The 24,942-nt window shown below is 40.4% G+C and overlaps 1 protein-coding gene across 1 annotated transcript; it reads left to right on the top strand.

Moving 5' to 3' along the window:
- The first annotated feature begins 6,028 nt into the window (after positions 1 to 6,028).
- tmem88b (transmembrane protein 88 b) lies at positions 6,029 to 23,098 on the top strand. Its single transcript, XM_012882877.3, has 3 exons — positions 6,029 to 6,416; positions 14,960 to 15,361; positions 22,228 to 23,098. Exons 2-3 carry the CDS (start codon positions 14,966 to 14,968, stop codon positions 22,513 to 22,515), a joined length of 684 nt encoding a protein of 227 aa, XP_012738331.2. The 5' UTR covers positions 6,029 to 6,416; positions 14,960 to 14,965; the 3' UTR covers positions 22,516 to 23,098.
- The last annotated feature ends 1,844 nt before the right edge of the window (positions 23,099 to 24,942 follow it).

The raw sequence follows: 24,942 nt of genomic DNA, 5'->3' as shown, positions 1-24,942 counted from the left end.
GCAGAAACCTGTTAGGTTACTGAATAGAAACAAATAAGGTGAAGAGGTTAAAATATAGGAAACACTAATTATCTGCACCAAAACCCCTCTCCATCAACCGTGCTGTTGGCTTCATGTCTCTTTTTACTATGTTAAAAATTTTTGCGCAATGCCCTCCACCTTTCTTTGAACACATCCTTGCCTTCTGAGCACATGAGTGAGTTTTGGTTGAGAGGTTGACTCTGCTCCGCCATGCAGCCTGGCTGAATGGGAGCTATTTAGCTCCCATTTGACAACTTAAGGAGCTTGTTGGGTGTTTATATTTAAAAACAGAACCGCATAAAGAGCATTTTGCATCCTTGTTGTCGTTATACAGTGCAACAATAATCCCTCTCCGGACTACGTTTGGACCACTTCATGTTGCCTCAGCCATAACGGTCTGGATCCACTTTAAAATGACCAGCAGTGCCCTTTTCTGGATGGTGGCCATGCTACAACACTAAGCAGATATTATCAGTTAATCAGATGTAACAAAATAAAAATTAACAAACAAAAATTAATTAACAATCAATTGTGAGTAACACAAAGACTATTTAAACTAGAAAAAGCTGTTCCTGCATAACAGCGAGTGAGAATGCTGATCTGCAGAATGATTGAGCAGAAGATGCAGAAAACATTGAATTCAGGTTTGAAGAATTTGAAAAAAATTAAGAATTTGAAATATTTAAAGAAATTTGAAGAATTTTAAAAAATTTAAGAAATTTGGAGAATTTTAAATATTTGAAGGAATTTGAAAAATTTGAACAATTAAAAGAAATTTGGAGAATTTGAAATATTTGAAGAAATTTGAAAAATTTGAAAATTTTCAAAAAATTTGAATGAATTTGAAAAATTTTAAAATATTTGAATGAATTTGAAAAATTTGAAGAATTTGAAAAAACTGAAGAATTTGAAAAATCTAAAGAAATTTGAAAAATTTGAAGGAATTTTAAAAATTTGAAGAATTTGAAAATTTTGAAGAAATTTGGAGAATTTGAACAAATTTGAAGGAATTTGAAAAATTTTAAAAAATTTGAAGAATTTGAAGATTAAGAACAACTAGAAAATTTCTGAAGAAATTTAGCAAGGCGCCTGCCTCGTGGTACCGTCAAAAATACTAATGGGAAGTAACACTGCAAATTTCAGCTTCCTACGGTCTTCACAGCACCCGCAGTGGCCGTCGAAAGGTGCCATGTTAAGTCAATGGACCTCCTAGAAGCCTCTGGCTGGCAGCGTTGTCATGGAGACTCCCTCACAGCTGTGGCCCTCTATTTGTCTGTAAAGGCAGAACAACCCCGGCTAAGCAGAAGTTGGTAGGACCTTCCTAAAGCTACTTCTGGTTAGCAACTTTCTAACCATTGGCCGCTAGCATGGTTGTGTTCAGTATCACCGGGTGATTGTACTCTGTCAGTTTGGTCCAAATCCTGTACTGGGAAGTGCCTCAAAAAGGGGTGCCAATACTTAATGTCACCAAACGTGACCAAAGTTCATGGGTCAGATTGGCCTCCTTTAGCAACTCAGCCTCACCACATCTGGGCCCAGAACTCAACATTTGACCAAAATGGTCAGTAGCGCCATTTCCCACAGGTCGGTGGAGCTGTATTGGCCAATTGGGTCGTGTCTGGGCATCATGCCAGGTCCTGTTGGAAGCAAAGGCCCAATAGGAAAGCATGTGAAATCCAAAATGGAACAGAAAAGTGACACATGGCTGATAATAACTTGAAAATTTTAAAATGTTAAGAGGAAGTGACTGTGCAAATTTCAGATTCCTACATTAATCACAGCCACTGCAGTGGATGTCGAAAGTTGCCATTCTATCTCTATGGAGCCTGTCCCTCTGGGCCTCAGATTTCCGTTGTCATGGAAACTCGCTAACACAGCTGCAGCGGGCCATCTACAGAAGTGCAGAGACTTTGCTCAAAATAAGTCCCATCGGATTATAATGGAGAACTTTGCCTCGCACAACACTTTGTATCTCCTGATCCGTAAATGGGAGAGACGTAATTGTTTCAGCGTTTATTTCATAACGGATAGGAGAACAAGACAAACTATCGGTTTTTGCTAGAAATATTTTAATTTAGGCGTAAAAAATTATGATATAAAGGGTATTTTTATGGAATTTCAGAAATCCTATGAAAACGGTCCCGAACAAATCGCTGTAGCTGAAAAAGTATAAGAGATATCAAAATAATTCTTTCACTGTGAGTATCAGCAGGCTTTTGAGGACTATGGAGCTCATTTTTATGTTTGTACAAAAATTGGTGTAGGCACAGCGACGATGTAAAAAAGTGGACGATGTGGAAGAATGAAGCTCCAAAGCGTTTTAAGGATTTTGCACATTCGCTACTCCCGAACAAATTGTTCCTGTGGAAAAACCGTAACAGTTATCCACAAAATTTCTTTTTTGTTAGTGCCAAAAGGGTCGGGACATTCATGTGTGAAAGTTTCATGCCTCTACATGAAACGGTTTAGGAGTAGCGACGATGCAAAAACATGTGATGTTTTTGATTTTCAGGTGTCATTTTTGAAAACCGCTCCATAGGAAATGAATGGGGAAGGTTTGGGGTTAGTGTCGCTCTGAGGTTACCTGACTCCGCCAGATAGACTTGCTCCGCATATCCATCTGGAAACCTTCCGTTGAAGTAATTTTGGGAAGGGGCGAAAATACTGGTTAGCTGATTGGCCTATGTTGGTGATAGACGGGCCAAATGAACCAATCAGATTCGTCGTCGCTCGTAACAGAGCGACGAGGAAAACACAACCACAAGCCAAGCTACTCTTGCTGCTGCAGGTAAAGGCTCGTTAGCTCAGCAAAGAAATACTCTGTAATTCCGATAAAACTTGCTCGATAGCCACGCTAACGCTAGTTTCATCGGCTGAAGCCGCCATGTTCTTTAGACTGAACTGTCGCGCTTCCCGTTGCGTCACACCTCAACCCGCCTCAAAGCCAACGCTGATTGGACGTTCGTTTGGTGAACGGCTCCAAATTTTCTTTAACGGAGAGTAGCCAGACTGATCTGCGAGTGAAACCTTGAAAGCTTGCGAGATCAGGATGGTCTCACGAGGCTAGCTCTGAGGTGATTTGCGAAAAATCTATAAATCCCACACCAATGATGGTTACATTTCCAGAATCTAGACAAAAAATCCTACCTTTGATGTATAATTTATGTGAATAGAGTGAAAATTGTGCGAGTGAGAAGAAGTTGTTCAGAGAAGGAAAATCTATAGGAACAGCGGAGTGGCCACTCTAAATTAACTCCCTAGCAACCATAGCAACGCATTCATTTTTCTGAATTTCATGAAAATGCAAAATTATTTTAGGGAGGTACTATATGAAAATGGTGAGAGATATGAAAAAGCTGAAGTAGCTGAAGATAGCTGAAGGTTATTTGAACATTTTAAAAGTTGAATGGCGTTTCTATCTGAAAGTAGGCTGAAGCAGTAAGTTGTCAAAAAGCTGAAATATTTGAAGAATTTGAAGGATTCTCCATTCAATTTCAATGAGAGCAAAAAACTCACAAAAAGTTAAATATTTTAAATATTATAAAAGTTATAATTACCAAAAGACATAGCAGTAATGTCGTGAACGAGCTGAACTTTTTGATACGAAAATTGTTTAAATCGGTTGAAGTATGGAGGAGTAGTTGGATGCCGAAAAACGTACGGAATAATAATCAAGACCTGAAGGAACTTAATAAGTGAGAATGCTGTATAGCATTCTCACTGATTATTGACAATGCTACAGAATTCAAATACTTGGGTGTTATATCAGAGCTGACGCACAACTTTAAAAAAAGAATAAGACCTAAAAGCACTCAGGGATATCATCTAGAAACCTTCAAATCAAACAGAAACTCTCCTACATAAGAAGCATCTAAAACCTTTTTTATGGTCTGATCATTTCATAACTTGCTGGTCACAAATAAACAAGACAAACTATTCAATCTTTGTAGAAGCAAGCTCTTGAAATCATTAAAAAGGAGATGAATGTATTGCCGTTGTCATATATGGAACAAAGAGAAGAAATTAAGTTTTATAAACATAATCACCTTTACAATGTTTTTCAAATCCTCTATCTGTCACCTTCACCTCTATATTTACATGTTTTCTGGACTTGTGAACAGATGAGCAGTGTAACAAGGTCGATCACCAGATGGGAATGCAGATTCCCTAAACGCCAAACTGCCATTGGACGATCTGTTGTTTCCTATATGTCCATAAAAGAAAGGAACAAACTCCCTACTCACTGAAACATTACTACAGACTACGCAACCTAAGGAAAACAAAATAAAAGAAGTCAGTTGTGTTTATAAGTAGTTATTTTTAACTGGATGAATGTTTATGTGTTTTATGATAATAACAAAAGAGTCTAAGAAGCTAGAATCTGGTGTGTAACATCTTAGGGTTTTTTTCTGCACAACCCCCCTTGATCAAAATAATAAAAACTTCTAAAACTGTTTAAAATTAAATCACAAAACAACCCCTGCATCTGTTTTCTCCCCCCTTTGATTCAAACCTTGTAGAACCACCCTTAGCACAAAATGATTGCAGCTTTGGTTGTAGTTATGTCTCTGCTAGCTTTACAAATGTGGAGACTAAAACCTCTACAAACTATTCTTTGCAAAACACCTCAAGGTAGGGATCAAGATGGTAAAGCTTAGGGACATGTTGAAGATGGGAGTGCAAAGGTGTCCTGTAACGTGAAATCTGTGCTGTGGTTTGCCACAAGATTTAGAAAATCCTGCCACTTTTTACTGATGGACAGCTTTCCTGTCTGCTGTTTCTCCCATCTGGGCAGTGGATCCCTGCGCGGTGACTCCTAATATCTTTATTTATCCTTATTTAGTAATAGTAATAATAATAATAGTAATAATAATAGTAATATTTACCTTCTTCTTTACATTTGTATTGGTTTATTACAAAACACCCTGATAAAATATACAGACGTTTAAGGATGTAATCAGAGCAGCGCTATGTTACAAAAAACGTAAAATTGTTATAAGACTTTTGAGGCATTTTGATGATGATGAGACTGATTAGCCAACAATTTTCTCCCTCTTCTTTTTTCATCATTTCAGTGACCACAAAACTCTGCATTGGCATCTCGGTCACTAAGGTTTATATTAAATGTGGGCAAAGTCCTTAAAAATTGGCTAAATGTATTGTTTTAATGTTGGGGTTTATATTGTATTACCGTATTCCAGCAGTTCTTTGCAATTGCAATATTGCACACATTGTTGATATGATATGATAACTGCAACTGAGTTTACACCGCAAAAGGAACTAAAATTAAGCACATTTTTCTTGAAATGAACGCATTTTTTCTTGATTTGAGCAGGTAAATAAGATTATTTGCCAATGGAATAAGATTTTTGCACAGTAGGAACAATTCATCTCCATCATCATTTTTCAAGTGCACAATATCTAATTATCTTATTTTAGGGGTAGAACTACTAATCCCATTGACAAATAGTCTTATTTACCTGCTCAAATCAGTGACAAATAAACTTACTTTTAGTTCCCTTTTTGCAGTGCAATGCCTGGTTGTAAATACTAATAGCTTGGATGCTTTGCCTCTCATCCTTTATTTTCACAAATGTTTTGGCGAAAATGGCTGAAAAGTTTCTAAAATGTTCGAGCAACCAAACCAAACACAAACCTAGATTTCAGCACCATCGTCTGTCTGTTCTCACTCCAAAAGTCTGACTGAGCGGCCCTTCCCCCTTGTTTTCTGCTCTCCTGAACCTCAACTTATCAGGCCAGCCGCCCCATACTGACCCCTAAAAGCCGTACCCAGCCCCCACTGCAGCAGGGAGAGGGTGATGGGGGGGGGGGGTAGCATGTCCTGGATATGGGCGGTGGAATGCGTTCGCTGAGAGGAGCCGCTGGAGAGAGGCAGCAGAGGCTGATAAGTGTGGTGGGTGGGGAGAGAAAGTGGGATGGATGCAGGAGGAGTGTGTTCTGTCAGATGGGTGGGCAGGGGGGGCTAAAAAAAAGGAGGAGGGTGCATAGAAGTGTGACATACTTAAAACAAAGGCCAAAGCAACTGTGAGCTTTAGTGTTTTCATCAGCATTCGTCCACCCAGCATTAGCAACTTATTCAAAGCTGCAACTAGAGAAAAAGGAAATCTATTGGCTGAGAACCGGGACAGAGGTGAGAAAAGCCAGGAGGAGGGCAGAGCCGCAGGAAACCACGAGCGAACAGATAAGGCTTCAGGAGAGAATCTGGCCAGATAAACAGTGGCAAAAACAACCGAAGGAAGAAAAAGAAGCGCTTTCTTCGATCCGCACAGAGAAACTTAGCAGAGGATCTGCGGCCGTCCCGAAAAGAAGTGAGAAAAACTGCATCCAACCTGGAGGAGGAACAGCAACAGGTCCAGAGGGCCACACAGCACAACGTGAGTACAAGAGCTGCAGCATCTCTCCTGCTTTTCACTCTTTAGAACATAAAAAAGGAGCTTTTCTGTACATCTAATCATGCAAAAATCAACCAAGTCTAAATACTTTTAATTGTTCGTCGGGCCTAAAGTCTCGGCTCTGAGAACACACAGACACATTGGAGCTTGTTTGGTCCAGATTAACAATAGAGATGATGCACTGAAGCGTGTTGGCATCAGCCGCACCGATCCTCTGCATGGGGGCTTCATAAAGGCTCTGCAAAACATTAAATTAAGCCGCTTTAAATGTGATTTTTGTTGGTGCTTTAGACCACCTTACTGTTCTGTGGTTGCACCTCAAGAATTGGTTAAAGGTTAATTGTGTTTGTGCAAAATTATCGACAGGAAAAAAAAAAAATGGCACTTTTCTTAGAGTGTATTTCAATAAAAACTCAGACCTGAATAACAAAATGGAAAGAAACAAACATAAATCAACCCCTTTTCAATGCAAATGCAACTGATTGCAAGGAAAATACCAAAAGCAAAAGTTCCTTAATTTACCTTTAGATTTCAAACTACTACCTCTAAGAAGCTGAAGCATGTGTTTAACTACTTTCTTTGCTTCAAATTAATAATTTTTTTTTTTTTTAAATCAATCAAAACAAAACACAATCAGAATTGGCCAAACTGATTCAGCAGGTCAGACCTTAAAAAACAACAACCCAGAATCAGCCAGGAAAAAGCTGACGGTTTGAATTTCAGGTTCTACATCATCAAAACAGGGAAATACTTTCCTAAATAGTCCATTTTATCACAATCATCAGCTTTAATCGCCACTTTTCTGCACACAAACAAGGAATTTGACTTCGGTTCCACTTGGTTTTCAATGAACACATTTTAGGGACAAATACACAAAAAAGTAAAATAGAAACATCATAAAAAATAAATATAGAAGAAAAGGTTGAGCAAAAAAAAAAAAAAGACTGCAAAAAATATGAGAAATTAAAGGTGAATTCAAGTGACACTTATTGTGAAATGTAATTTGCTGAATAAATCCTCCTAATAATAATAATAATCAATATGATCATTTCAGTTCTGATTCTATTGAAATAGAAATGTCAGGGATATTTAAAATATTACACTAGTCAATGAAAAGACGTATAGATGTAGTAGCAACATATTTTTTTTTTTCAAAAAAAGGAAATGACCAAATTTTAGCAATTTAGCAAAGACTTTTTAAAGCTTTTAAATTGGATCTGGAAGGATTCTTAGCGCTGGTAAGGACCCCCCCACACCACCACCACCACCAACAAGCAGCTATGAAATGGTTTGATTTCATCTAAAAACACACATTTTATAATCAACTGCTCTTTAGCTAAAACCAAGGCATATTATTAACAAAAGCTTGTTATTCAGAGCGTGGTCAGAGGTAAACGGGGTGGAGTGCCTGAAAGTATTTTTTTTAGTCAGCGGTACAATTGAGTCGCCTCGCACACAAGCATGAGCGCGTACGCACCTTCCTGCCAGGCCTTCCTCTCTGACCTTCCACCTCACAACACTTGGGACAACAATAGACCAGGGGGAATGCTAAAACAAACACGTTACATCATTCTAATATTTAATAATTAGTCACTCACTCAGCCTGATCTTTTTTTATCTTGGGTTTAGGACAACAGTCCCAACAACATGGTGTGGTTTTCGAGCACTTCGGAGCACGGAGGCAGGACTAGTTCACTGCAAAAACAAAACTAAAAATAAGTAAAATTTTCTTTAAATGAGTGTATTTGTCCTTGATTTGAGCAGGTAAATAAGATGATTTGCCAATGGAATGAGATTTTTCCACTTAAAATAGGAACAATTCCTCTCCGTCATCTTATTTCAAGTGCAGGATGTCTAATTATCTTATTTTAGGAGCAAAGATACTCATTCCATTGACAGATAATCTTATCTACTGGCTCAAATCCAGGACGAATAGACTAACTTTAAGAATATTTTAGATCCGTTTTTGCAGTGTTGAGGTGGTGAAAGCCAGGCAGTGGAGCGCACACTGAGCTAAACTCTTAGTTTTACTTTTTTGACATATAGTTGCCCACTTTTTATAGGATCTGTCGGCATTGTGTAGAGCCCTGGGTCGGATTGTAATTGGTTTGCACTCTAATTTCAACAAACAATGCACTACAAAGTAACTTTACCAAAACATCAAACCACAGATTATTTTACAGCACACCACAGGGATCAGCCCTAGGCCCTCTTCTGTTTTCAGCTTACTGTGATTTTGGTTTTCTGTTTTCCATTCCATTAAAACACATTATAATCATGATGGACATTTTTATGCAGATTGCATCCACTATCGGTTGTAACTTTAGCTTTCCGACATTAAATCCTGGTCTTCAGATCGATGACATGTTGGACGTCATCGAGTCCCGACAGCTCTGACCCGAGCAGTTTGCAAATAGTTACGTCAAAACAACAAAGAATCCAGGACCAATGTACGACTGGAATCAAGCGATAGCATCCAGGTCAATTTGTTATGTTTGTTTTTTTTCTCAACTTTCAAAGGACTCTAAAATAAGAGAAAAGAAATCATCTCTGTGAGGCGCAGCTGTTCAACCACTGAACTCGGCCGTGACAGAATACACCAAGATCTCTATGTAATGTAAAAACTGTTCTAGAGCAGGAATACAGACGTCGCTCCATGCATCGTTAGGCCTCTCACTCCGTTTTTGCCTAAACTGAGTCCTGAGATCTGTGTTGGGTCATTAAGTGGGATCCAAAGTAAGTTGTGCAAAAAAAAGGGACACAGTGGTGAAATAACTAGAAGTTTAATCTCAACAAATCATAAATAAAAACAGATTTATTTGGTTAATGTATGTGGTCTGTCTGTCCATTCAAGTTAATGTTGGACTCGTTTCTACATTCCTTTAATAAGTTTTCTATTACACTCCTCCCCGTTTCTCATTCATCTAAGGCCGTGTACAACTTCCCTACATTTTTGGCATCAATGCATTGAAATATTAACAAAAGTTGAGTCATTTAAGTCCAGTAGGTATCTTTTAATCCGTTTTGTATGGTAGCTTTTTCTATCTCATGACCCTCCAGAGGTGAGGATATCCTGTACCAGACACAGCTGCTTATCACACACACACACACACACACACACACACACACACACACACACACACACACACACACACACACACACACACACACACACACACACACATGCACGCACAAACCAAATCTGTCCAAAAACAGGATGAATGCCAACTCATGAATCTTGGATCAAACTACAGCCTCCAGAAAAAGTCTGGCAATGAAAACAGGAACCCTGATGAGCTGAAGCTGAGTCCCATGCATGCAGAAATTCGGTCCAATGCGGTTGCAGATCTATCTGCTGACATTCTTCACCAGCAGCAGTATTAATTGTTCCTGTCTACGAGATAATCTATTAAGGTTTATCATCATATAACTGGTTTGGGGAGAAGGGCATATGACATGCAGTAAAGCAGTGTGCTACAAAAGAATACAGGTATATCTGCAAGATAAATATTTAGAAAAAGTTTAATATGTTTTGTCACTAAGTTCAGAATAAATGAAACAGAAGGTTTCATTTATTACAGATAATAAAAACGAAAAAAAAAAATTTAATGTTAGGCCTCTGAAAGTATATAAATTTCTCTTCACTATGATACAAATACTCGGGTTGGCCTCCTTTTGCATGAATTACTGCATCAATACTGCGCTGATGTGGGTACAGTAGACAAAAACTTTACCCGAGTAAGAGTAGCACTACTTCAACATATTTTAACTCAAGTAAAAGTAAAAAGTATCAAATCAAGAAAATACTCAAGAGTAAAAAGGTTTTTGATAGTAAAGGTGCTCAAGTTCTGAGTAAAATCTGTTATGTTTAGAAGTAATGACCTACATATAAAGTACAAAGTCTGGTATTTTAAAGAAGAGAAAAAAAAAATTCATTCAGACACAAAAAACACTTTTCAGTTTTTTTTTTTCACCATAACACCAATGAAACCAATACTTTACAGCAGTTATTGTATATACAGAATATTAGAACAGTGCAAATTACTTCCAACAACATCTGTGTTTACTTTATGGACCTCCAAATGGCTCAGTGAGCTCATATAAAATAACATTAAAACAACAAAACCTGTGTACAAATAAGTTTTAACATAAACTTTAGATGTCTGGTGCATTTTTGGGTAAAAAAGTATGTTCTTTATTCATGAAGTTACTCATGATGGGTAGAGTGGTCAGACATTTTACTCAACTAAGAATAGAGATATCTTCTAATTATGTGACTGAAGTAAAAGTAAAAAGTACATTGTCGTAAAATTGCTCCTAAAAGTACATTTTGTTCAAAAAGTTACTCGAGTAAATGTAACTGAGAAGATGTAACTAGTTACTACCCACCCTCTGATACTGGGTGGCACTACGGTCTGTCTGTGGTTCTACTGAGGTGTAATGAAAGCTCAGCGTTGACGGCTGCCTACTCTTCGTCGTCGGGTCTGGAGTCTCATCGTCTTCTTGTCAATGCTCCATAGATTCCCTTTAGGGTTCAGGTCAGGCCAGTCTGCTGGTCAATCAATCTCAGTAACACCATGATATTGGACCAGTTTTTGGTACCTTTGCCAGTGTGGTCATGTACCAAGTCCTCCTATAATCCTTAAAGGACTTTGGACCACAGAGCAACAACCCAACACTTTGTCTTCTTAGCCCAGGTAAGATGTGTCTGATGTCGTCTCTGGTTCAGGAGTGGCTTGACATGAGGAGCATGACATTTTTAGCCAATGTGTAGGATTCATTTGTGATCTAGTAACTCTTTGATGCGCTAAATCCAACTTTAGTCCACTCCTTTGGAAGGTCCATCAGACTCTCCAATGGATGTTGCTTGACAGTTCTCTCAGGGCTGCGGCGATCCCTGTTGCTGTAGGATCTTTGCCTACCACACCTTTTCCTTCCACTCAACTTTCCTTGGATATGCACTGTGCACAACCAGCTTCTTTAGCAATGAACTATTATGGGTTGTCCTTCTCGTGTAACATGTAACATGACTGTCTTCTGGACATCTGTAATGACAGCAGTCTTTCCAGTGATTGTTTAGGCTATAATATGGCCACCAGTACGCACTCAACATGTTTGCTTTACTGGTTTTATGTAACATTATATAATACTCTGATTTTCTGAGACGCTTTGATTTGGGTTTTCGTCACCTGTAAGCAAAAATAATCAAAATTACAAGAAATGAAGGCTTGGAACATGTCATTCATATACGTTTATGCAAACTATGCCTATACTTACAGGGTAAATGTATTCAACAAAACTGAAAAGACTTTGCACTTTGAATCATCTTGTTACTGAAAAGGGACATATATAAAAAAACGTACCTTACCTTATCCTTACCTAGAAAGCAGAAACAAGTTCAATCTCAACTCTTGCCAGAAACTCAATTGGTTTTAGGCCAGGACTTTGACTAGGCCATTCGAACCAATGAATAAAATCTGATCTAAAAAGTTCCCATTGTAGCTAAGGCTGCAGGTCTAGGATGCTCCCTTGTGAACCACCACCACATTAAAGCCTTTCTTTGCTGCCACTGTCAGGTTTTCTGTCACATAGAAAATTACATCTATAACCTGCATTCGATAGATTACACAGAGCTCTTTGAGATATTCTTAGCTTGGGATATTGTTTTATAACCTTACCCTGATTAAATCGTTCTCCCTGATGTGTCTACTGTGCTCCTTTGTCTTCGTGATGCTGTTTTTTCTCCATTGTTCTCTAACAAACCTCTAAAGGCCTTCACGGGTCAGCTGGATTTATAGACTTAGAGAGACTTAGACTTAGACTTTCTTTATTGTCATTTTGTATACACAGAGTGCATACAGAACGAAATTTCGTTTTCACACAGCTCAGAAATATTGCAGTAACTCTACAGGATACCTTGCAGTGAATTACAGTACAGGATAAAGTGCAGTGATCAATCGCAGTCACTTACAGGATAAATTTCAATTTGCTTCCGGATAAAGTGCAGCAGTGAACAGTAGGCAGTTGAAATGTAAACAATGTAAACCAAATGTAGACAAATATGCAGTAGGGTGCAGCAGTGATTTAAAAGTAGACAGTTGCATTGTACACAGTTTTGCAGTGCGTTTCCGGTTAAGGTGCAGCATCAATTTTTCAGGATACGATACAATGTGCAAATGTGCAAATGTGCAAATCAGCGAATCTAGTGTGGTACACTTTTGTACTTCAGCAGTTCAACAGTCTGATGGCAGCAGGGAAAAAGCTTTTGCTGAACCTAGTGGACCTGCAGCGGATGCTGCGGAACCTCTTTCCAGAGGGCAGCAGGGAGAATAGTCCACGGTGGGGGTGTGAGGGGTCCCTGATGATGTTACGGGCTCGAGACACACAGCGCTGCGATGAAATGTCCTTAATGGAGGGAAGAGGAGCCCCGATGATCCCTTCTGCTGTCCTCACCACTCTCCTCACGTTCTTCCAGTCGGAGGCACTGCAGCCTCCACACCACACAGAGAGACAGCTGGTCAGAATACTCTCTATGGTGCTTCTGTAGAAGGTCGTGAGGATGGGCGGGGGCAGCGGGCTCTCCTCATCCTCCGCAGAAAGTACAGTCGCTTCTGTGCCCTCTTCACCAGTGACGTGGTGTTCACAGTCCAGGTGAGGTTGTTCGTGATGTGCACCCCCAGGAACTTGGTGCTGCTGACCACCTCCACCGCTGAGTTGTTGATGAGCAGTGGAGCGTGGTGAGGCCGGTTTTTCCTGAAGTCGACGATGAGCTCCTTCGTCTTCTCCACGTTCAGGATCAGGCTGTTGTCTCTGCACCAACCCACCAGCTGCTCCACCTCCTCTCTGTAGTCCTGGTCGTTGTCGTCTCTGATCAGGCCCACCACCGTTGTGTCGTCTGCAAACTTCACGATGTGATTGGTGGTGAACCTGGGGACGCAGTCGTGTGTCATCAGGGTGAACAGCAGGGGGCTCAGGACGCAGCCCTGAAGGGAGCCCGTGCTGAGGGTGACGACATCAGAGGTGTTCTGTCCGACACGGACTGACTGAGGTCTGTTGGTGAGGAAGTCTAGCAGCCAGTTTCGTAGGGGTGTGTTGAAGCCCAGATGCTCCAGTTTTCCCACCAGATGTTGTGGGATGATGGTGTTGAACGCTGAACTGAAGTCCAGGAACAGCATCCGCACGTGTGTGTTCTTCTCCTCCAGGTGTGCCAGGCTCAGGTGAAGAGCAGAGGAGATGGCGTCCTCAGTGGAGCGGTTCCGTCGGTAGGCAAACTGGAACGGGTCGAGTGTTGATGGGAGACTGGAGACGATGTGTTCCTTTACCAGCCTTTCAAAGCACTTCATCATGATGGGAGTCAGTGCAACAGGCCGGTAGTCGTTGAAACAGGTGACTTGAGGTTTCTTTGGCACCGGAATGATGGAGGCAGACTTGAAGCATGCTGGCACTGTGGCTTGGTCCAGCGAGGTGTTAAAAATGTCTGTGAGGACACCAGCCAGCTGACCTGCACACTCCTTGAGCACCCGCCCAGGTATGTTGTCGGGGCCTGGGGCCTTCCGCGGGTTGACTCTCCTCAGAGTCTTCCACACGTCGGCGGTGTCAAGGCAGAGGACCTCCTCTTCCTGATGGGGAACAGCTTTCACTGCTGGAGTGCTGTTTAGTGCCTCGAACCTCCCAAAGAAGTTATTTAGTCCATTGAGGAAGTCAGCACCAACTTCACCCACCGGGGGGGAGGGCGTGTTGTATTCAGTGATCGCCCGGATGCCTTTCCACATGCTCCTGGTGTTGCTGGCGTCATGGAAAAGCTCCTGGATTTTCTGACTGTGGTTCCGCTTTGCTAGCCTGATGGCACGGTTCAGGTTGGCTCTCGCTGTCCTCAGTGCCTCCTTGTCACTACTACTATACTCATTAAATTATACATAGATGGACAATGTTTGCTAATCGGGTTAATTCTGATAGGATATAAGTCGCACTGATTGTATTAATGGGTATCAGAGTAAAGGTGGTTGAATGCAAATGTTTCCCTACCTTTTTCTATTTTTATTAGAAAACATAAATCTGTTTCTCTTATGTTCTACTTTGTGTTGGTCTGTTACATAAAATCCCAATAAAACACACTAATGTTTGTAGTTGTAAAGTGTCAGAATGTGACAAAGGTCAACAGGGCGTTAATTTGCTGGGTAAAGATAAATCCACTGTTTAAATATGCAACAACACATGCAGAAAACACAAACATGCTCCAGCTTTGATGTAAGTTGGCCTTCATCTCCATACCACACAGGCGACAAATAGCAATTATGGGCCCGTTTCCTTTCAGCCAATCAGCTTGCTGATGGTAATCACAACTCAGGAAGACTCTGACACTTCCTTACAGATAAAACATCTGCCCTCTTCATGAACCCAAGGTCAAAGAAACCTTTGCAGAGACAACTTTAACCTCTTTACTTCATGCTTCAGGCAACATTTAACATCTCTGTACATGTTTCCAACACGCTGACAACCGTTTGGGTCTATTTGTCTCCGCACAGTTCGCCATGAGTCTGAGCAGCACTCTGGAGAAGGGGGCCCACCACCAAGCCTTGGACCTCTCCGAGGAGCTGCCTCCCCACCTCCATCACCACTCCAACCACCATCAGCATCTTCACCATTCCAACTCCCTGGCCTCCACCACAGCTGTGGGCGGAGGTAGAGAAACCCCGTCGCGCGTGGTCATACCGCCTCCTTATTCCGCCGCCGACGGGGGAGCCGGGGGTAGCGAGGCTCCTCTGGAGCTCCGCGGCTCGCTCGACTGCTGGGCCTGCTCGGTGTTGGTGACGGCCCAGAACCTGGTGATCGCTGCCATCAACGCCTGCCTCGCCGCCGTGGTGTTTGGCACCATCCTGACCCCGGCCATCGTCATGGTTGTGTTCGGCTTCCTGTGCCACTCTACGGTAAGACATGGCGGAGGCTGGATGGGAGGGAGAACGCTGAGGAAGGGTTGAAGGATTTAGTCGTTTCAGTGTCGCTCACTAGGTTGAGTTGCTGGTAAAGGTAGAGTAGACAATTGTTCTGGAAGTTTCCCCAATAAATGTTTGAACTGCGCATGCACAAGACCGTCTTACCTTTATCTTCCGCTCCTCAAGGGAATAGCATGAAAAAATCTCCCAAATCCACTATGGTCTTATAATAACATTCATCTTTGTTGTCTTTGCAACAGACATTCCAATGAAATTTGTACTCTGCATTTGACTCGTCCCCTGAGGGACCCGTGGGCTGCCACTGTAAGGCATCCTAGGAGCAATCTAGGTCTTGCTCAGGGACCCAGAGTGGCAGTCTGTGGTGAGAGCAGGGGAGCTACAATGAACAGCTAACACCGAAGCTAACCACTAAGCTAACCGCTAAGCTGACTGCTAAGCTAACCGGATACATAAACACTAGAAGTGCGCATGCGCAGCCAGTAAGCGGAAACTAACAAGGAATGAGAACACATACTAGCATTATGTAAGCACGTAAGAATGATTGGCATGTGGGACCAACAATAAAAAAGGTTTATTGGTTGTCCCACATGGGACAGAGGGGGGCGAGAGCAAGACCAAAACTCTGAACAATCTCTGCTATTCGGACCAAACAGCAGAGATTGGTCAGAGTTTTTACAGGCATGCAGCTCCCACAGAGATTGATTTTTTAACATCCTTTTCTGAATAAATAATGTATTCAATTTTATTGTATTGACTACTGTCAGGATGGAAGGACAATTTCACCCAGTATAACAAAAAGTGTTTCTGAACAAGACTACCAACTATAGCTTTAACTCCTCATCAAACTCATGGTAAAAATACCAAGACTGTGTGAAGCAGTGATAAAAAAAGGGGACTATTTTGAAAAATCTAAAATACAAAAAGATGCTTATTTTTTTCACTGTTTCCTGTTTGCTACATGATTGTATCTAGTTTAGTTTCCTAATTATGATGTCTTCATTATCCGTCTACATTGTATAAAGCAATAAAAAGAAGGAAAAGTCATTAAATGGCAAAGGTGTCCTTTTAATACAAACAGGTTTTGGCAAAATTAGACTTCAAAATGGTTTTCTTTCAGCACCGACTTTCTGTTTGTCATATATACCCTGAGGACCAGATTTAATAACTATCCTGCTGAGACATCTGCACACCCGAGCAGTGGTTCTTTGCAGCTTCTCCAGAGCTTCCTCATAGAAACAGCTGGAATTATACAGAGATTAAATAACACACAGAGGGAATTTTATTCAAGGGTATGGTAGTCAAGGCACCAATTACAGATGAACATTTTATACACTATTGTTTAAAAAAGATAGATAATCTTCTTTCCAATTCATAACTAAACATTACATCACATTTTTTGGCATTAAGGTGATAAAATACCATTTGTGGTTGTTACACATGAAGCATCTATAAACACAACAAAAACAAACTACAAGGGCGTCTGAAGGGTGGTTGAACCCATCCTTTTATGAAACATCTAAACATGCTAATCTTTTACCTTTGATCCAGAAGTTTGAAATAGTTTTGCTTGAAGCAGCGGGTGGAGTTTGGCTCCACCTCTGATGAGAGATTTCATAATCACATAGATCTGACGCTCCCTCAGATGTTGAGGAGATGGGAATCTGGTCGGGGCAAGTGGTCAGGAGAGTAGAAAGCCAGCGCCGGGTAGTTTCTTAGTAATTCGAAAGATCAACAAGATATATGGTTTTGACTAATAAACAAAGAAAACAATATATTTTTAAAAAAGTCTACCTGTACAGAAACTACTGTCACTGGTTACATTCATCCTGAATTGGATGAAAATTATATCCAGGGCTGGGGGTTCTGTCCTAAAACATCGGGTATTTTCAAAGTGGCTGAACTCCCTTTAATGACCAGAGAGACCAGGATTCTCTCCGTTCTCATGTTCCCTCACAATAAGACCTCATGTGACAGCAGATTAGATGGGGATTAACAAGCCTCTGGCATGCTATAAGAAGGAGACAAACCAAAAGAAAAGAAAAATACTAAGGCTTCAAACAGATCCCAAAAGCAAAAGGCGCACTCCAGATATTTTACTTTCGGTACCCAGATACAGTTGTCATTTAAAATCAAAGTTCATCCCATTTTGAAGTGTAGGGTTTTGTGTATTAGGACATAATAACGAACTTCAGTCTACTCTGAAATGTACAAGAAATCCATACCAGACTGAACACTGGCAGATTAAACAATGATAATGATTGTTGTTAGTGACATATGCAAACCCTTGCTGCTTCTACGGGATTTAGGGTAAATGCCTGCAGCTATTTAACCCACTTGATTAACTGACCATCATCGGTGGGAGTGCCATAATGAAGCAGGGGTTTAGGCAGGATGCTGGTCTGTTGCATACATGTGTGTGTTAACAAATAATGTTTCCAAATAATTTGAAATTCATAATTCTTCAGAAAAGCTAACAGGTGGGAAACATTTAAGACAGCTGTTAATCTTCCCAGGCATACATGAAGTCTCAATTCTGATTGAAATCACATGGTAGTGTAATTAGCTTTTCCACTGATCATGTTGATATTTATGAAAACCTTCCTCTTTCATAAAGTCATAGAAACTATTTTCTTTGCCAAGCTGCCTTGTGGGGCCAGGCAATCAAGTGCCCCACCAGGGTAGTAACACACTGGACCACTGCTCCACGGCTTTAAAAGACGCACACCCAGCTGTCACCAGGGACTGATCACTGTCTGCTTTATCTCATTATAACAGGAAACACCGTAAAACTTTGGTTGGGATTGTTAGGAAGTGAATTGATGAGGCAAAGCAGATGTTACAGATTGCACAGATTGGAGTGTTTTTTAAGCTTCATCTACTGACCTGAATGAGCTTACTCAAACTGCTGAAACTTCATTCATCAGTCGGTCGAGGCAGATGGCCGTTCACATTGAGCCTGGTTCTGCTGGAGGTTTTTCCTTCTTGTTAAAGGGGAGTTTTTCTTTCCACTGTCGCTTCATGCTTGCTCAGTATGAGGGATTGCTGCAAAGCCATCAACAATGCAGACGACTCTCCCTGTAGCTCTACGCTCTTTCAGGAGGAGTGAATGCTGCTTGTCAAGACTTGATGCAATCTGCTGGGTTTTCTTAGATGGAAAACCTTTTGACCAATCTGCCTGGAGGATTTGATTGAATTGGACCTTGTTAAGTGCCTTTAGATGACGTGTTGTAAATTGGTGCCATTTAAATAAAATTGAATTGAATTTTCACCCATGTAACAATAAACCATGATTCACTCCACATCGGAGCAAGCTGCTTATTGCAGTGTAGACTGGGCCCTGCATAAGCAGCCCAGGAACTAGCTCACCAAGGAGATCAAGACAGCTAAGGGGAAACTACAGAAGGAAGCTAAGACCTCTGCATCCAGGACAGGTAGAGGGTCAGAGAAGGGTAGCTAACAGCTCTGCTGACCCTAAACATCGTACACACAATTTGTTTGGATCAGGTCAGCGCTACAGAGCGGCATTTACTAAAACCAGCCGGCATAGAGACAGTTTCTTCCCCTGGACTGTTAATCTGATGAACACTTCAGAGTCAACCGTCAGAGCAGGGCTGGGCCTTTTACCGTATCGGTTTATCGTTATCGTGGTAATTATCGTGATCAGAATTTCAAGATGATTGGTTTTGCTATTTTTTCCACTGTTGGTTTATTGAGAGCATCAATAAGTATCCATAAATTCAAAAATATATTCAAATGCAGTTACTGTGTGAAGTTTGGCAATTAAACAAAATCACACTTGTAACTAGAGTCCTGATGAAACAAGAATTTGTTTTTGATATGTTTTACATTTTTAAGGACAGTATTTGTGCTTATTGGGCTATAATTGACATGCAGTCACAGACACACAGTTCCCAGAAAAAGACTGCAAGAAGCTGTAAATGGTCTTTTATCGTCACTTTTATCGTTATCACAACACAATATAACGTGATAAAATGTAAAATCCATATCCACCACGCCTACGTCAGAGTACCAAGATAGTTACTATGCCTATTTGTCCCAATCTAACCATGCGTTCGTTTTTCATAGAAAGATGTCTGCTTACATATTACAAAAAAAATTATTTTAATATTTGCACCGAAACGTTTTCATTGAGCAGAACTGGAGTCAAACTCATCGTTGCACGAACCAACGATGCGATTAAAGCTGATTCTGTCTTTTGTCATACGTGAGCACACGGAGAGTCAATCTTATCTTAAAAAGCTTGTTCTGTTGCTGAGAACATCAGCAGAAAATGTTGATTTAGCCGCTCCTAACGTTCCAGCTTTCTCCCGGATGGATTTGTTTTGTTTTTGCAGCCTGTTTGACTTGCGCTGATATCTCCCGATGCAAATACAAACGCAACATTTGGGGTTCACTCATGACATTTCAACTTTAAGATAGAAGGAGTAGACATGTTTGTCCAAGAACGTTAATTCCAGTCTACTGATCCACTACCTACAGGAAACCTGCGCATATTGAGCTACAAACTTAGAAGATTCCTGTTCCTGGACTTAAATAAAGCTTCGACTTCAATGTTTCTGCTTTCTATTTGCTGTATAACTTAATTTTAAAAGAAAAAAAAACAATCAGAATTCAAATATGGTGGAAGAAGCAGATTTGTAAAAACATATATATATATATATATATATATATATATATATATATATATATATATATATATATATATATATATATATATATAAAACGTTTCAGTCATTTTTTTTTATTATGATACATCTTCTATGTTGCTGAATGTGTGAAAACTATTTCTGTTTCTCCTCTCTGCGCTTTGTTTGGACCGTCAGACGTCTCTCGAAGGCCGATAAAGATGATCCAGGCCATCTGCCTCTCAGTTCCCCTCCCACGTTCAAACCATGATCCTGTCACCTCTTCACCCACTCCCTGCGAAAAAAGCAAGTCTTTAACATACAACGCGTATTGTTCAGAGCTTGGAAAGAGCTGGGAATGATCATTTCCTGTGAATGATGAAACTAAATCAGTTCAGGTTAGGGGACTTTATTTTTGTGAGGAGGAACCGTTAATGCTGCTCTTAGATTTATTTAATCTTAGCTTACAAACTAGCGCCTATCCTCACCTCGTACATACCACACGGAGTGCGTCATCGCCTGCTTTCATCTGTGACCTCTTCCCTAACTGTGCAAAAGTCTTCAGACCACTCTCGTTTCCTCCTGTTTTGATTCCAAGCTGACAGACGTTGTTGTAAACGTTTAACTTGATCTTGATTTAAAGTTTTTCCAGACTTTGAATATTTTCTTCTGACCTTGGTTGCTTTTTTTCCCCTCACACTCAGTGCCTGATCATTTTCCGAGGGATGGTTTTGGTCTTTGTTAAGCGACTTATTACTCAGGTGTGAATGCAGTAGAGAGCAGAGGTGGTGTTTGTCAGGTTGTCCTGTAAAAAAAAAAATAAGTTTGAGGGACAAGCTAAAAAAAAAAAGCTCCTGGTTGCGGTTTAAATGTGTTGGCAGCAGCACAGCAGAGCTCCTTCACTGCAGAATGAAAACGAAGAACAGGTCCCACTACAAACTGAGATAAAGCAGAGCTTTCGATTTAGAGTAGAGTTTGATTCTGCTCAGTAAAGATCTTAACAAGTCTATGTTGATTTGTGTAACAAAAAACATTTGACTAATATATTTCATCGTTCTTTAAATCAAATGCTGTTTTTCTTCAATTTTTAACTTGAAAACTTCATTTTTATCTAAATATGCCTCATGATATTTTTATAACGTCACTGTATTTTTCCCCCTTTCTGATAAGTCTCTCTTCTGCTAAATTTTAAAAGTAGCTTTTTCAGATTAATTCATATCTTGTATAAATCTGGAGTCTAGGCCCACCTGTTTTTGCCACTGTCACACCTAAATTTCCCCAATGTGAGATAATACAATACATTTCTATTCTAATAAACATAGGTAAGAATGTTTTTTCTAAGTATTTATAATACCTGATATTTATTTATACATAAATATAGCTATTTACCTTTTTGGTGAATATACAATTATTTTTATTGTCTATTTGTGGACTAAAAAACAAGAACAATTGCACTACAACGGTTCTGTTTCATGGGAATAGAATTACGCCTTTTAATCTAAAAATAAAAAATCCAGAATGCATGATGAAAGTGAAACTTAGTGCATTTTTTTTTCACTACAGAGGCAGCTAGCCCTGTATTGACGTTAGGTCAACCAGAAAAGGCCTAAAACTTTTTAGTTGCAGATTCATCCTAGTTATTCAAAACCGTTAAATTATTTGTTAATTTGCATTTTTTTCATTTATTTCTGTTACTCATAAAATAAGCTTAAGTAAGAATGTGTTCATTTGTTTTGTCCAATTACTTGATTAATAGTTGGAATGATCAATAGATTAATCCGCTACTAAAATAATCAATTGACAGCCAGTCTGGTCCCCAGAAAACCTTTGAAAACCCTTCAGAAAGCTCACAGAAACACTAATAAGGGGGAATGGTGGCCTAGTGGTTAGAGCACAGAGCTTTGGTCCCAGAGGTTCTGAGTTCAACTCCCACAAGCTGCCATTCTGGGTCCCTGAGCAAGACCCTTAAACCCCCAATTGCTCCCCAGGCGCCGCACAGTGGCAGCCCACTGCTCCCCAAGGGGGATGGGTTAAGATGCAGAAGTGAATTTCTCCATTGTGAGATCAATAGAGTTCAATTATTATTATTTATTATTATAAAGACCCCTTAAATGCAATACAAAAACAAAGAGATGAGAGGTGCTTTAAAACCTTTGCACAGTGACAAAAGCCTTGCCGATGTCTCCTCTGCAGGTGCGTCCTCACGGCTCCATCCCCTACTGCTCAGACCTGCTGACCGACGGAGGCTGCGTGGCCCTGCTGGTCGTGGGCTTCCTCCTGGTCACCCCTCTGCTGGTCCTCGCCTTGGCGGCCTACTGCCGCCTCGCCCGGCACCTCCAGCTGGGCCTGTGCTTCATCCCTTACAGCCGGGCCGTGTACAAGAACCTGCCGCCCACCCAGCACCACGGCCTGGGCACCGGCTGCTGCGGCGGCGGCAGGGACGGAGGCGAGAGCGGCGGGAAGGGAAAGGTCTGGGTGTGAGGAAGAGGAGAACGGTTGAGAAGCAGCAGGAGGAATAAAGCAGAAGCAAAGCCAGAGGATGTATAATGTTTCATATCAAAGCAGAACAATACCTGGGATGGGAGGTGAGGCTACAGGCGTGTCTGTGGAGGAAATCATCCCCCCCAAAAAAAAAAAATCCCATTTTCCTTCAACTGGAACTTCTTTTTTGGTAGCTTTCAATTATTAAAAGTACAGATTACGCTTCACTTAATGAGTTTTTGCAGCGAGTCCTGTCAGCTTGCAGTTGATCAAACTGCAGGTTCAAAAATAAAGCAACAGCTTGACAGAAAAAAAAAGGAGCAGAAATGTGACAAATTGAATCTAAAGCCATCCATATTAACCGGACATGCAGGCATCTGTCTTCCTCTGAATAAACCACAGGAAAGAGGAAATCTGGAAATAGCGCCGGGTGATAACACAAATACGTCTCTCACATTTTTGCATCGTCAAGGAAAAGAATTGTACTGGTGAGGTGTAGTTTATTGTTCAGCTTTGTGAATTTTGCTTGCGTCGCTTCCTCTTTTTAAAAAAAATAAAATAAAGTTCTTGGATTTTTTGACAAGTTGTTTGTCTTTTTCCCCGTTTGAGTGACTGATTGTTGGATGTCGGTAACTAAGGCCAAACAAAGCTTCATGAACCCATTCTGACTCAGACATCCTGCTCCATCCATCAACGGACAGGAATGACCCAGCAGCCAGAGATGCTCCAGATGGCTTTAAAAAGTTAACTTGGTCACAAAAACCTGCCATTTCAATGATGTTATTGTTTGCTCAGGGAAAACTAGACGCCAGGGGAGCTAATATTCCTTTCATTCTGACTGAATTACTAGAGCACAAAGGTACCAAGCTGAAGTCATATTCTGGGATTAATTTCCCATTCGGGACACAACTTAATGGCGATTCCACCTCATGTTTTACCAACTTCAGACTCTCTAACCTGCTCTAGTTTCAAAGCTACAACACTTAAGGCACTTACACCAGGACCAGATTATTCTACCCTAATAGGAGAAACCTTTACTTGACTTTTGAGAGTTCAAGAAATGGCAATATCAGTTGTTGTTTTTTTTGCATATGGACCACATTAGAAGTGGCCCAGATCAGAAATGATGAAATTAAAACAACAAACTAAACCAAAAATGAGTCCCCGTCAGTCAGGACTCTGATGATTCAGCCATTATTCTGGGCAGATTGGGAATATTTACTATTGAGCTTCAATATATAGGGTGGAAATATCTGATAAAAAAAAAAAAACGATGCGTCAAACTCTATCTGTGTATTGCAAACACCTGCAGTTGACTAGTTGCTGTTGCCTTGCAGCAAACAGGTTCTGGTTCTCTCTCAAAGGATTGCATTGCATCCTCAGCAGCCATGAGTGGTTGCTGAGTTCTCTTTGTCAGCAAATTATTTAAGTCAGGTGTGTAGAGGAAGGAAAACACGTAAAACATGCAGGACAGGACCAGGACTGAAAAGCACTACTCTAGATTGACCTTCAGTGTGTGTGTTCCCCTGTGACGGACTGGTGACCTGTCAAAGGTGTACACCGCCCCTCCCCTAATGCCATAAGAAATGGGCACCAGGATTTCCAATGGATTATTCTATTTTATTATATTTGCAAGATGAAACAAAGCCAGACAGTACATTGTTTGAATTTATTCGTGCCTTTCAAATAAACAACCTTTGACTTGCTCCACTTGAGAAAGCCCTTACTGTCATCCTTTATAGAGCAGCGTATGAATACCTACTGCATATTAGGTTAAAAGGTGTTTAAAATAGCAAATATGACAGCCTCTGTTATGTGTAAAATTGGCGCCATCTGGCGGTCATATGAAGAATTATCTAAATGTCACACCCGAAAGTGGATAAAGATAATTGAAATGTATTTAAACATTAAAGATTTGCCTTTTTAAAAAAAGCATTTCCAATTGATCTATGAGCTTTTAAATGTTTTATTTTGTTTTTATTCTTTTATCTGTAACATTTTGAGATATTTTCTTAAAATGAAAAGCGCTTTACAAATAAAATGCATCACCATTAAATGGGAGCTTGTTACGTCTTGGGTAATGTTAACACAATGTCCTGGGATCGTTTTCAAACAATCAAATGTATTTTTCACAAAAATAAGATTAAAACCAATTCATCCCATATTTAAAAGCAACTACAGGTCAAACTTATTATTCTAACCCTCTATGGCATGACATTTTATGTTTTGGGGAAAATAAGTATTTAACCCTATTTTTGGAAGGGATTTACGGTCCCTGATAATATAAAAATTATAAAATCTGACCCCCCCCCCCATATCCTCAGGACAACATTGTGCCACAAGGGTTCCAAAATGTCAATGTTTTCCATTGTTATGAGAAGTGTTATAAAAGACTATGTATTCCTTAGGAAACAAGTCCTGACAGAA

The sequence above is a fragment of the Fundulus heteroclitus genome, chromosome 14 (genome assembly GCF_011125445.2).
Source record: "Fundulus heteroclitus isolate FHET01 chromosome 14, MU-UCD_Fhet_4.1, whole genome shotgun sequence".
In the NCBI taxonomy this organism is placed as follows: Eukaryota; Metazoa; Chordata; class Actinopteri; order Cyprinodontiformes; family Fundulidae; genus Fundulus; species Fundulus heteroclitus.
This window is presented reverse-complemented; position numbering and strand designations above follow the sequence as displayed.